The sequence below is a fragment of the Coregonus clupeaformis genome, unplaced genomic scaffold (genome assembly GCF_020615455.1).
Source record: "Coregonus clupeaformis isolate EN_2021a unplaced genomic scaffold, ASM2061545v1 scaf0209, whole genome shotgun sequence".
Taxonomy (NCBI): Eukaryota; Metazoa; Chordata; class Actinopteri; order Salmoniformes; family Salmonidae; genus Coregonus; species Coregonus clupeaformis.
Window position 1 is genome coordinate 509,594 of NW_025533664.1, and position 12,907 is coordinate 522,500.

At 46.1% G+C, this 12,907-nt stretch overlaps 1 protein-coding gene across 1 annotated transcript; it reads left to right on the forward strand.

The window, feature by feature from the left end:
* The first annotated feature begins 269 nt into the window (after nt 1-269).
* LOC121559282 (E3 ubiquitin-protein ligase TRIM47-like) lies at nt 270-12,856 on the forward strand. Its single transcript, XM_045214176.1, has 5 exons — nt 270-587; nt 3,205-3,901; nt 4,336-4,431; nt 12,361-12,594; nt 12,725-12,856. Exons 2-5 carry the CDS (start codon nt 3,305-3,307, stop codon nt 12,854-12,856), a joined length of 1,059 nt encoding a protein of 352 aa, XP_045070111.1. The 5' UTR covers nt 270-587; nt 3,205-3,304.
* Nucleotides 12,857-12,907: the final 51 nt, after the last annotated feature.

The window sequence follows — 12,907 nt, forward strand, 5'->3', positions numbered from 1 at the left end:
GAGACTTGAGGAATTTATTATTTACATCAAACTGAAATGTCAGTTGTGTAATTTCGGTCAAATTGCAGACTCGCTGATACATAGAGCGAATTGTCATGGGGGTGAGAGACAAGCTAGAGGGGTGACTCAGAGTAGCATACGGTCAATGGACAGTGGTGGTCTTAGTGAAACAGTATGCAAAGTGGAGTATTTTAGCAAAGGAAGAGCTACGGCTAACTTCAAAGGACAGCAGCACACTTCAGGGAACCAGCGCTCCTGTAGCAGCTGTGGAGGAGAGCACAGACCTTGCCAGTGCCCAGCATATAGAAAAGAGTGTTACAACTGTGGCATGAAGAACCCCTTCTCACTCAAATGCAGGCAGCGGAGACAACAAAATACAGTACACTGTGTCAACGAGGACCAGGACAACAGTGGTGACAACGAGTACAGTGATGGGTCTTTTGGTGACCTCTTTGTGGGAACAGTCGCACTTGCAGGACTAGACGAGGACTGCTACCTACAAGACTAATGGAACTGATATTGTGTTCAAACTTGACACTGGAGCACAGGTCAACATCATTCCAGAGACTGAATTGTTACGGTTACAGGTAAAACCAGTGGTCTTCAGGGACATGCAGGTTGGTGCTGGAGGTAGATGATGAATCTCACAAGGTTCCGTTTGTCATAGTAAAGGGAGAAACAACACCCTTCATTGGGTTAAAGTCATGTAACTTACTGGGTCTAGTGAAATGGGTTCATATGGTGAAATGACTCATGTTGAGGATGCATATGCTGATGTTTTTCAGGGAATAGGAAAACTCAAGGTGCAGTACAAAATGGAGTTAGATCAGCCAAATAGACCAGTGATCCATGCACCTAGAAAGGTACCATTATCACCAAGAGACTAGCTAAAAACAGAGCTGCTGAGGCTAGAGTCCTTAGATATCCTAGACAAAGTAGAAGAGCCTACTGAATGGGTCCACTCACTAGTAATAATTGAGAAGGAAGACGGCTCGCTCAGACTGTGTATGGATCCAAAAGAGCTAAACAAGCATGTAAAAAGGGAACACTTTCAGCTGCCTACCAGAGGGGAGATATTCAGGGACATAGCAGGGGCTAAATACTTCTCAAAGCTAGACGCCTCTTCAGGGTTTTGGCAGATCAGTCTAGACAAGGAGAGTACAAGGCTTTGTACTTTCAATCCTCCTTTTGGTAGCTAGTCATTTAAAAGGCTCCCGTTTGGTCTCACAGTCCAACAGATATCTGAGAGTGTGTCAGGCACCACAGTGTCCATTGATGATGTGCTAATATGGGGTCAGACTCTTGAAGAGCACAACACCAGGTTGAATGCAGCACTTGATCTAGTCAGAGTGGCGCAGTGGTCTAAGGCACTGCATTGTGCTAGCTATGCCACTAGAGATCCTGGTTCGAATCCAGGCTCTGTCGTAGCCGGCCGTGACCGGGAGACCCATGGGGTGGCGCACAATTGGCCCAGCGTCGTCCAGGGTAGGGGAGGGAATGGCCGGCAGGGATGTAGCTCAGTTGGTAGAGCATGGCGTCTGTAAGTCGCTCTGGATAAGGGCGTCTGCTAAATAACTTAAATGTAAAATAATGGGCTAAAGCTAAACGCAGACAAATGGGAATTCAGAAAGACAGAAATAACTTTCTTGGGTGAAAAACTAACATGTGAAGGTGTTCAGACAGACCAGAGCAAAGTGACCGCCATCAAGAACATGCCACTGCCTACCGATCAAGAGGACGTACAAAGGTTCTAAGGGCTGGTTAACTATGTGGGCTATTGTGTACCTAATCTGGCAACTCACACTAGTCAGATGAGAAGTCTACTGTGTAAAACTACAGAGTGGTTTTAGAACAGTAATCACCAGAAAGAGTTTGAGGAGCTCAAGGCATTGATCATGCATGCTCCAGTACTTTGGTTCTATGATAAAAAGCTCAAAACCTCAATCTCAGCAGATGCCTCTAAAGCAGGTTAAGGTGCAGTGTTGTTACAGCAGTATGGCACTAGATGGCGCCCAGTTGCATATGCCTCCAGGGCTCTGACAACTTCTGAGTGTAACTATGCTCAGATTGAGAAAGAGGCATTGGCACTGTCATGTGCATGTGAGAAATTCAGTGTGTTTATCTGTGGTAAAACAGTGTGGGCTGAAACAGATCATCAACCTTAAGTTACTATTGCAAAGAAGGGTCTAACACACACACCACCAAGAGAACAGGGACTGTTTCTAAAACTTCAGAAATATGACTTGCAACTCGAGTACAGGCCAGGAAAGAATTGTTAGTGGCAGACACATTGTCCAGAGCTTTTGACAGCTCAGAACCAAACCAGATATATATGAGCCGGACGAGACCATACATGTAAACCTTATCAGAGAGAGTTGCCCAGTCTCAGATGAAATGTGGACAGTTATTTCACGTGCTGCTGCAGAAGATGAGTGTTTGCAAAAGGTGATTCAAGCCATAACATGCAGGTAGTCTGTACAAGCTATACCATACCCTTATGGTCAATACAGGGATGAGCTATCTGGACTTGATGGAATTCTGTTTAAGGGTTCAAGAATTGTGATACCAAGTGTGTTACAGAAAAACATGCTGATCTCTCAAATATATATATATATATATATATATATATATATATATATATATATACACACACACTCCGGACATTGCTCGTCTTAATCTTTTCATATTTCTTAATTCTATTCCTTTACTTTTTAGATTAGTGTGTATTGTTGTGTATTGTAAGTTATTACTGCACTGTTGGAGCCAGGAACACCCTACACCTGCAATAACATCTGCTAAATATGTGTATGCGACCAATAATTTGATTTGATTTTTGAAAGTGTTACATCATTCTCAATCCACGTTGCGTTGTGCCTAAGAACAGCCCTTAGCTGTGGTATTGTATATTGGCCATATACCACACCTCCTCAGGCCTTATTGCTTAAGTAGAACACATTAGTGTATTATAAGGCATTATAAAGGTCATTCAAATAATTACACATATGTACTTCATAGAAACTGTTATCCTTTATATATTCTAACAACTCACATTTTAAGATTCATTATTTCATTTGTTCCATGTTAAGGACTGTAACCTAGGAACAAAACTATTTGTCTCCCTCTTGCTGTTGCATGCAGTTCGTCTCTCTCTTCCTCCATTCCTCTAACCCCTCCCTCCCTCCTTTTAACCCCACCCTCTGGCAGAACCAGGAAGTCCCTCCCCTCCACAAACTCTCTTCTGAGGAAACGAAACTGATCTGAGTCTCTGTGTCGTCTGTCTGTGTGAGAGTGAACAACCGTCCAAATGGCTCAGCAGGGAGTTCTGCTGGACCAGGACCAGTTCTGTTGTTCTGTCTGTCTGGATCTACTGAAGGAGCCGGTCACCATCCCCTGTGGACACAGTTACTGTAGAAGCTGTATTGAGGGCTGCTGGGATCAGGATGTTCTGAAAGGGGTCTATAGCTGTCCTCAGTGCAGACAGACCTTCACTCCAAGGCTTACTCTGAGGAAAAATAACATGTTGGCTGAGGTGGTGGAGAAACTGAAGAAGACAGGACTCCAGGCTGCTCCCCCTCCTGCTCTGTGCTATGCTGGACCTGGAGATGTGGCGTGTGATGTCTGCACTGGGACCAGAAAGCAGAAAGCCCTCATGTCCTGTCTGGTGTGTCTGGCCTCTTACTGTGAGACTCACCTCCAATCTCACTATGAATCTCCTGCTTTGAAGAAGCACAAGCTGGTCAAAGCCACCGCACAACTACAGGAGAAGATCTGCTCTCATCATGACAAACTGCTGGAGGTTTACTGTCGTAGCGATCAGCAGTGTATCTGTTATCTGTGTACAATGGATGAACATAAAGGCCATGATACAGTGTCAGCTGCAGCAGAGAGGACTGAGAAACAGGTAAGACCAGAACTACTTGTTGGTGACTGTCTGATTAACAAATAATTAAAAATACAGTAGGAACTAAGGCTGTTTGAATATGAGATCATTCAAATGATATCGATCCACGGCAGAACAAATATGAACACAAACCTTGATTATATAGATGTGTTAACCCAGTTTCTCCAAATGTATCACCATTTTCTAAAGTCAAACACCATTGTAATTCGTTATCAAACACCATTATCATTCGTTATCAAACATCCAATCAGCTCCCCTGTTTTGTGCACTGTTAAAACTATAATCATTCACATAACAACTTAATAATAATTTCACACAGACACTTCCTCAACATTTTAATCCCTATCTTCAATGTGCCCTATGTCCCATTACTATACTATTGATCTACTGGACAAATAAAGCTTGATAGCTCATTGAAGAGTGATTCTCCGCAGAGGCAGCTGGGGATGAGTCAGCAGAAAGTCCAGCAGAGATTCCAGGAGAGAGAGAAGGACCTGAAGGAGCTCCAACAGGCTGTGGAGTCTCTCAAGGTGAGTATTGTTGACCAGAGGAGAGGCATCATTTCACTTCTCTCCTCCAGTCAGAGAGAGAGAGATGCCCCTATCAAATCCCACTGGCTCCACTGTTGGGAACAGGCTGTCTTGACCCCTTTCAGAGAATAGACTGCTTAATGTAACCGGTGGGATATGAACCCGGGTCTACTGAGGGAGAAACCAACATCTTGACCGTTACACCAAGAGGACATTCCCTATTGGGCTGAGGGCCGACACTGATTTTGAAGTCGAAGGCGGGGCTACCTCATCACATAACCATGAGTAACCATGACCGACTCATGTCCCTATACATTAACTAGGAGCTCTCTCTCTCTCTCTCTCTCTCTCTCTCTCTCAATTCAATTGAATTCAAAGGGCTTTATTGGCATGGGAAACATATGTTTACATTGCCACAGCAAGTGAAATAGATACTAAACAAAAGTGAAATAAACCACCAGAAATTAACAGTAAACATCACACTCACAAAAGTTTCAATGGAAAAGAGACTTTCAAATGTTATAACTCAAGTGCAAACAGAGTGAGCCATTCGCCAGACTGAGTTCTGGAGGTGAAATGGAAATGAATGAGGGAGAGTTAAGTGAGGTAGAAGGTGTGGTGAAGAGCTCAGAACCAGAGCATGGCATCAATGGACATGATAAAGAGGAATCTGGTGCAGTAGGAGATACATTGTAGGAGAAAGTGGATCCATACCTATTGGCAGATCCATTTGTTGTTTCAGGGTGGGTGGGAAAGGAGTTGGGTGCAGTTGAATCAGTGAAGGTAACCTGTAGTGGACTTGTGATATTTGTTTGTGTTTCTTCTGACCAGAGGGAGTGGGCGCTCCGTGTCACGCAACTTGGGTCAAGATCTGTTTCTTGCTTTGCTCTTAGGAACAGGGCACCATTGAAAGGAGTGATTTCTGGGGTAGCGTTAAGTGTGGAGGTGGAGAAATTGAAGATGAAGATTCCTGGTGTTTGTGATTCCCGCCGTTTGGTGTGACGCAGACCCGGTGGTGAGCGTGGTGAAACAGAGGAGTCAGTCCTTTTGAGTTATGAGTCTTTACCAGAGAAATTCATGTTATGATATATCAGTTATCTTGATTCAAGCTTTTGTGCCAAATCCATAAATTCCAGGTGCAACGTTTATGGTCATTTCACAGCAGTTTGTGGAGAGAAATTCCAAGATGTTTTATGTGTGCAGAAGAGAATGGGATAAAGGATTGTTCTGGTGAATAAAGTGTTTGTCAACTGTTGGGATGCCCATGTTGCTGGGGATCGGAAGTGTCCGGTGCGAGAAAGGCAGGTTGAGGTGGCTAGAGTCAGAGTAGTGCAGAAGGTGTCGTATGCTGAGGCAGTGAAGGAAGTAGAGGAGGATGGGTCAAGGGTGAGAGATCCTGAGAGGATCCCTGTGAGTAGTAGATCTGTGCCAGCACAGAGGGGATAGGCCAACGAGGGATATATGCTTTAGGAAAGTTAGCTTCTTAGAGTTCATAGCAATGGTTATCAACTGTACACGCAGAAATGGAACGTAAATCACCGAAAATAGATATTGTGGTGGCAGCTGCAGAGAAGTATTTGGGCATACAAGATTAGACTTCAGAAGAGTTCCAGGGTGTGTTGAGTGGTGGTGTCCCGTCCTCCCAGGCCGTTGGCATGGTGCAGGAGCAGATAGGGTCAAAGTAGTGGAATGGGGTAGTGGGTATTTAATGAGTGTAGGGTTAGTTGGAAGGGTGTTTTTTGTATTATTATAATTTCCCCTTTTTCCCATTTTGTATCACAAAGTATAATGGATTTATATTGTAGTCCAGTTGGGGGCGGTAATGCAACATATTGGATGCCAACCGCCGTTAAACACCAAAGAAGAAGAAACTTTATATTGTGGCTATGTACAGTATTGTAACGATGTCTCTGCCTCTCTCATTCATTAACTTTTGCAGTAGTTGGTTGTGTGGGTCTCTGCCTGTCAGCACCCCATTCATAACCAATTGTTGATAGATATTTATAGAGCTCTGATCAGGACGACAATTGATTACTGGTGTACAGTTTATGGAACAGAGGTAAAGACTTGGCTTCAGAAGCTGGACAGAATCCAGTATATAGCTTTAAGGATATGTATTGGTGCATTTAAATCAACATCTGTATGTGCCTTACTGGTGGAGGCAGGAGAGATGCCTTTGGATATACAGCGTAAAAAAATGGTCATTATCTTATTGGGTTGAAAGGCTGTGAGGTTGAGCATCCCACTGCTACTGTTCTAGATGACTGTTGGGAATATACTAGTAGACAAGGCAGTGGTTTTGGTTCGGACAGTTGGAAAGCTGGCTGATGAGAGTGGTTTGAGGGAGTTGGAGGTTGGCCCTTCTGTGGTGATAGGGGGATGTTCCTCCATGGTTACTCCCAGACCCTGTTGTTGATCTAACCTTGGTAGAGAAAAGGAAAGATTGGTCAGAAGTCAGTGATATAGTGAAACTGGTTGACAATTACGTTGGTAAAAGTTTTTATGCTTCTTTACCGCTTTTCACAGATGGATCCAAGGAGCGAGATAGTGGGCTCACAGGAGCAGGCGTTTACGTTCCTGAATTTGATGTGCAGATATGTAGAAGACTAACAGATGAACTGTCAGTATACTCAGTTGAACTGTTGGTGATAATAGTTGCCCTCCAATGGTTGGAGGACGTACAACCTGTTAGAATTATAGTATGGTCAGATTCTCTGTCTGTATTGAATAGTTTATCATCTGGTAAATCTAATAGGAGTGACCTGCTATTGGAGGTATTAATGTTAGTATGGAGAATTGAGAGAATGGGTTTAGTAGTGAGATTCTGCTGGGTCCCAGCACATTCGGGTGTGGAAGGGAATGAAATTGTAGACCAGTTAGCTAAAAGAGATCCAGTTAGCTAAAAGAGCTTTGAAACGAGATATAATTGATATTAATGTTCCACTGGGTAGAGGTGAGACCAAATGTAAGATCAGAGCCATTTTGATAGATGTGTGGCAGAAGAGATGGTACTCTGAGCACAAGGGCCAGCATTTATATGAATAGTTGACAGTTTTACAGAAAGGTTGATGGACCAATATTCAAAGGTCAGATTAGGAAGGAAGAGGTGGTGTTTACTAGATTGCGCTTTTAGGACATTGTGATTTGATCTCGTCATTACATCTGGTTGGCAAGCATGGGAATGGTTTGTGTCTGGAAGGTACGGTCGATGAAACGGTGGAGCATGTGTTGTTATATTGTTGTTAGTATGTTGAAGAGAGAGGGAAAGATTGAAGTTTAGGGTCATTGAGGTTGGACGGGGTTGGGGGGGGTTTGGAAGGGATTTTGGGGATGGGGGGAGGGTCTATTAGAAGTTAGTAGGGCTCTTCTTTATTTTCTCAGAAGTACTGAGTTAGGTAGGAGGATTTAGAAATGTTGGAAACCGTGATTGACCACACACTCAGCACAGTAGGTGGCGGCATGTACCTTTAACGTTGGTTTGTGGACCGCCATTATATCATAGAAGAAGAAGTTGGTTGTGTGAGAGTTTTGTGGTTCGTGAGGAGGGCTACTATTCTTTTTTCTTTTGGTTCTTGCGTATTTTCTGAATGTATTTTCTCATGGTGGAGGGTTTGTTTATTGGTTTCCACTGTTTATCGTTTAGAGTTGAGGGGGGAGTAGGGGTAGTTTGTTAGGGCGGCGTGATGGCCTCAACCGAGTGGAGAAGAAACGCTGTCGCTTCGGATGCGTTCCGGAGAAAGGTGTGGAGGAAGTTTTGCTCATGGTCGGCGAACAGGTTGGAGCGGAACATCTGGACTCTGCATCCAGAATGAACAAGGCGGTGGTTGGGTTAATGAAAAAGGTTTGTCTTGTTGTGAGGGGTGTGTTGGTGCAGATGTCGCCTCTTTCGATAAGAGTTGTGGTGGCTAATCTGCCTCCGTTTATTGCTTCCGAACAGACCCCAAGTAGTTGGTTAGTTTTGGTAAATTTGCAAGTGGTTTCCGTGTGCTCTCGGCTGGGTGCCAAGCGGAATCCGTTAAACATGTCTCTTTTCATAGACAAGTGTTTGTTTCTTACCAAACCTCAAGGTTACACAGGGGAGGGTGGAACACAGGGTTTGCTAGCACAGATAGTTTTGGGTGTTTCTAGTGTGGGGATCATCAGTTATAGGCTACAAGCAGCAATATGATTGATAGTTAGGACAGGTATTGAACCCAAATCATCCCTACTCAGATGCGCTAACCTCAACCCTAGTAAACATGCATTATAAAAACCTTGTATAGAAAATGATCTCATATTGGGAGTAAATAGCCTCTGAATAGAAAAGAAAAAACACTGCATCTTCCAGCCCACCAATAAATGACATAATGCAACCTTGGCGGTCAGCATATTTACCTCAACATGCCCCTCGCTTGCCTGAGAAGGCAGAGTGCTCGATGCTGGTTGATGAATTTGACAATTAATGTACTAGGAAAATAAGTTTTTGTCGACCAGAGGTGACTGAATTAATGTTCAGGCGTATTGATAATCATTATAGTAATGAAGTATAATTTCAAAACATGAAAGTTGTCAAGTGGTGGTGGTACCAGGAGGGAGGAGAGTAGAGCAGGGTCAAGTGGTGGTGGTACCAGGAGGGGAGGGAGAGTAGAGCAGGGTCAAGTGGTGGTGGTACCAGGAGGGAGGAGAGTAGAGCAGGGTCAAGTGGTGGTGGTACCAGGAAGGAGGAGAGTAGAGCAGGGTCAAGTGGTGGTGGTACCAGGAAGGAGGAGAGTAGAGCAGGGTCAAGTGGTGGTGGTACCAGGAAGGAGGAGAGTAGAGCAGGGTCAAGTGGTGGTGGTACCAGGAGGGAGGAGAATACATTTTTTACATTTTAGTCATTTAGCAGATGCTCTTATCCAGAGCGACTTACAGTTAGTGAGTGCATACATTTTCATACTGTCCCGCCATGGGAAACGAACCCACAACCCTACACGGTAGTAGTGCATGGCCAAGTGGTGGTGGTACCAGGAGGGAGGAGAGTAGAGCAGGGCCAAGTGGTGGTGCGCAGGCCGTGGAGAAAGCGGTGGTGGGGAGGGTTGCAGCTGGGCTACATGAGCTGAGGCAGGTTTCTGTAGTAACAGAGACTCCGGTGGGCGAAGGCTTGGTGGGCTCATCCCAGGAAATATTGCCTGTCATTGGGGAAGAGGCTCTGATCAGGGGGGAAGTGCAGGGGGGCAGAGACTGGGGAGGAGGAGGACGGTACCGTGCCAATGGAGGAGGAGGAAGAGGAAGAGGGGGGAGGTGAGTCTGCGGGAGCAGAGGACAAGCGTCTCGTTTTCAGACTTTATAGTACAGGGCTCAGTTCTCTGTTTCACCAGAGGGGTTGGAAAAACAGAGTGGGGAAACCAAGAAAATCCCTTGTTTTACGTTTGTCTGATGGGCGGGTAACTTCTGTTGTGGGGAGATGAGGGAGCCTGATGGGTGGGTAACTTCTGTTGTGGGGAGATGAGGGAGCCTGATGGGTGGGTAACTTCTGTTGTGGGGGATATGAGGGAGCCTGATGGGCGGGTAACTTCTGTTGTGGGGAGATGAGGGAGCCTGATGGGTGGGTAACTTCTGTTGTGGGGAGATGAGGGAGCCTGATGGGTGGGTAACTTCTGTTGTGGGGGAGATGAGGGAGCCTGATGGGCGGGTAACTTCTGTTGTGGGGGAGATGAGGGAGCCTGATGGGTGGGTAACTTCTGTTGTGGGGAGATGAGGGAGCCTGATGGGTGGGTAACTTCTGTTGTGGGGAGATGAGGGAGCCTGATGGGTGGGTAACTTCTGTTGTGGGGGAGATGAGGGAGCCTGATGGGTGGGTAACTTCTGTTGTGGGGGGAGATGAGGGAGCCTGATGGGTGGGTAACTTCTGTTGTGGGGGAGATGAGGGAGCCTGATGGGTGGGTAACTTCTGTTGTGGGGGAGAGGAGGGAGCCTGATGGGTGGGTAACTTCTGTTGTGGGGGAGATGAGGCTGTGGAGTTGTACTCTGATTTATAGAGGGCAGAACTCTTTGGTCCTCTGTAGCTCAATTGGTAGAGCATGGCGCTTGTAATGCCAGGGTAGTGGGTTCGATCCCCGGGACCACCCATATGTAAAAATGTATGCACATGACTGTAAGTCGCTTTGGATAAAAGCGTCTGCTAAATGGCATATTATTATTATTATTATTATTATCCTGGGTTTTCTCAGGTTCTGCTCACAAATAGACATTTCCCTGGCCTTTCACAAACTCTCAGCTGCTGTCTCTCAGACGGTCTGCCTGTGGATTTTTATAAAAAGTTCTGGGGAATTATTTTACAGGACGTGTGTTGTGTGAGTGCGTCGGGGTGGGGGAGCTGTCGCTAAGCTGTAGACGGGAGGCTTTGACTCTCCTGCCCAAAATAGGGATTTGAGCGACATAAAGAACTGGAGGCCTGTGGCATTGCTCTGTTTGGACTATAAGGTCTTTACCAAAGTCCTCGTTAACAGACTGAAGTCCCATCTTGACTCTATTGTACACAAGGACCAAACGTACTGTGTACCAGGACGCTCAAACACAAACAATCTGTTCATAATCAGGAGAAAGCCTTTGATAGGGTGGACCATGAATATCTGTTCAATGTGTTGTTTTGGTTGTGGGGGAGAATTTTGTGGCCTGTGTTCAAATGTTAAATAAATAAATATAAATAATATGCCATTTAGCAGACGCTTTTATCCAAAGCGACTTACAGTCATGCGTGCACATTTTTTGTGTATGGGTGGTCCCGGGATCGAACCCACTACCCTGGCGTTACAAGCGCCGTGCTCTACCAGATGAGCTACAGAGGACCACGTAATGTCGCGGTCGTATGCTGGAGCTTCATGTATGGTCAAGGTGTGGGGAGGGCTCAGTAGGTGGTGTCGAGGCTGGCGAAGTGGAGGTGGCTCATCTCCCAAGTGGCATATAGAGGGAGGGTGCTGATCATCAACAACTTGGTGGCATCCTCTCTATGGCTTAAATTGGCCATTCTCAACGCCCCCGGTGGTCTGCTTGTGGACCTGCAGCGCAAGTTAGTGAATTTTTTCTGGTCAGGGTGGCAGCGTTCTGACTCAGCAGCACAGAGGCTACTGTACCGTACGGAGGTGGGCTGGAGGAACCAGCATGTGCTCTGTTGAGGAGGGCTGGTGGTTTGGGGCTGGATCAGCAGCTCTTCATCATGCGGCCGGAGAGACTCAATACAGCAGGGGTCTCTGATTTCTATGCTGCAGTACTGAGGGCTGGAGCAGCCTGAGGAGGGGCCACCACCGTTTCCACCACTGCAAGTGACAGCAGAGACTGGGGACTGGCAGGAGAGTCTGGAGGACTTACTGACTTTTAACACTCTGAGCTTAGTGGGAGTGAAGGGGCATCAGTGGCAGGGGGTTGTGGGGGCTGAGAGCATGGCAGGGTATAGGTGGAGGGTGCTCTATAAGCTCCCAGTGCTGGAAAGGTCAGGGTCGTCCAGTGGAGGGTATTACATGGAGCCCTGGACACCAATAGCTGGTTGGCTCAGGGTTGACCTGGGAGTTGGGGAGGGGTGTCCGTTTTCTGCAATGACAGACTGTTCATCATGTTTTTCCGTGTTGCCAGGGTAATGCCATTACTGTTGATGCCTTAGGGTTGAGTTTGGAGTTGTACAAAAATGATCAGCAGTGTGGAGATGTTTCAGGAGGTATGGGGGCTCAGGGGGGCTGTCTGTACGGCTGGAGAGGAGGGGTTGGATGGATCGGTTGGAATGTGGTGCTGGATGGTGTATTGTACTGTGGTGTTGGATACTGGATAATGTGATTTTTTGGAGGTTGTGGTGTCACGCAATGTGTTTTTAGGAGTGGGGGTGGGGGGTGTTAGTGTAATGAGGATGGCTCATTAAAGTAAGACAAGTCAGTCTCTCTCTTTCTCTCTCTCTCTCTCTCTCTCTTTCTCTCTTAACAGCACTCTGCACAGGCAGCAGTGGAGGACAGTGATAAGATCTTTACTGAGCTGATCCGCTCCATTGAGAGAAGGCGCTCTGAGGTGAAGGAGCTGATCAGAGCCCAAGAGAAGGCTCAAGTGAGTCAAGCTGAAGGACTCCTGGAGCAACTGGAGCAGGAGATAGCTGAGCTGAGGAAGAGAAGCACTGAGCTGGAGCAGCTCTCACACACAGAGGATCACATCCATTTCCTCCAGGTAACTAAACTGTCCTGTTACATGTGATATGAAATTAAAACTCTCAATCATTTGGTTCTGTTCTCTCTCTCTCTCTCTCTCTCGCTCTCTCTCGCTCTCTCTCTCTCTCCCTCTCTCTCTCTCCCCCCAGAGTTATCAGTCTCTCTCCGGTACCAGTGTATCTTCAGACTTACCCAGCATCGTTGTCCGTCCTCTTCAGTACTTTGGAGATGTGAGTAAGACTGTGTCTGAACTGAGAGAGAAACTAGAAGACGTCCCTTAAAGGAGAATGGACCAAGATCTCCACTACAGGTGTGTTGAAAATAATAAGAAC

Excerpts from the sequence above, each read along its gene's own strand:
- LOC121559282 (XM_045214176.1), top strand. The coding sequence starts at position 3,305 with ATGGCTCAGCAGGGAGTTCTGCTGGACCAGGACCAGTTCTGTTGTTCT. Across the intron at positions 3,902-4,335 it reads CAGAGAGGACTGAGAAACAG|AGGCAGCTGGGGATGAGTCA; the intron begins GTAAGACCAGAA and ends GATTCTCCGCAG. Across the intron at positions 12,595-12,724 it reads ATCACATCCATTTCCTCCAG|AGTTATCAGTCTCTCTCCGG; the intron begins GTAACTAAACTG and ends CTCTCCCCCCAG.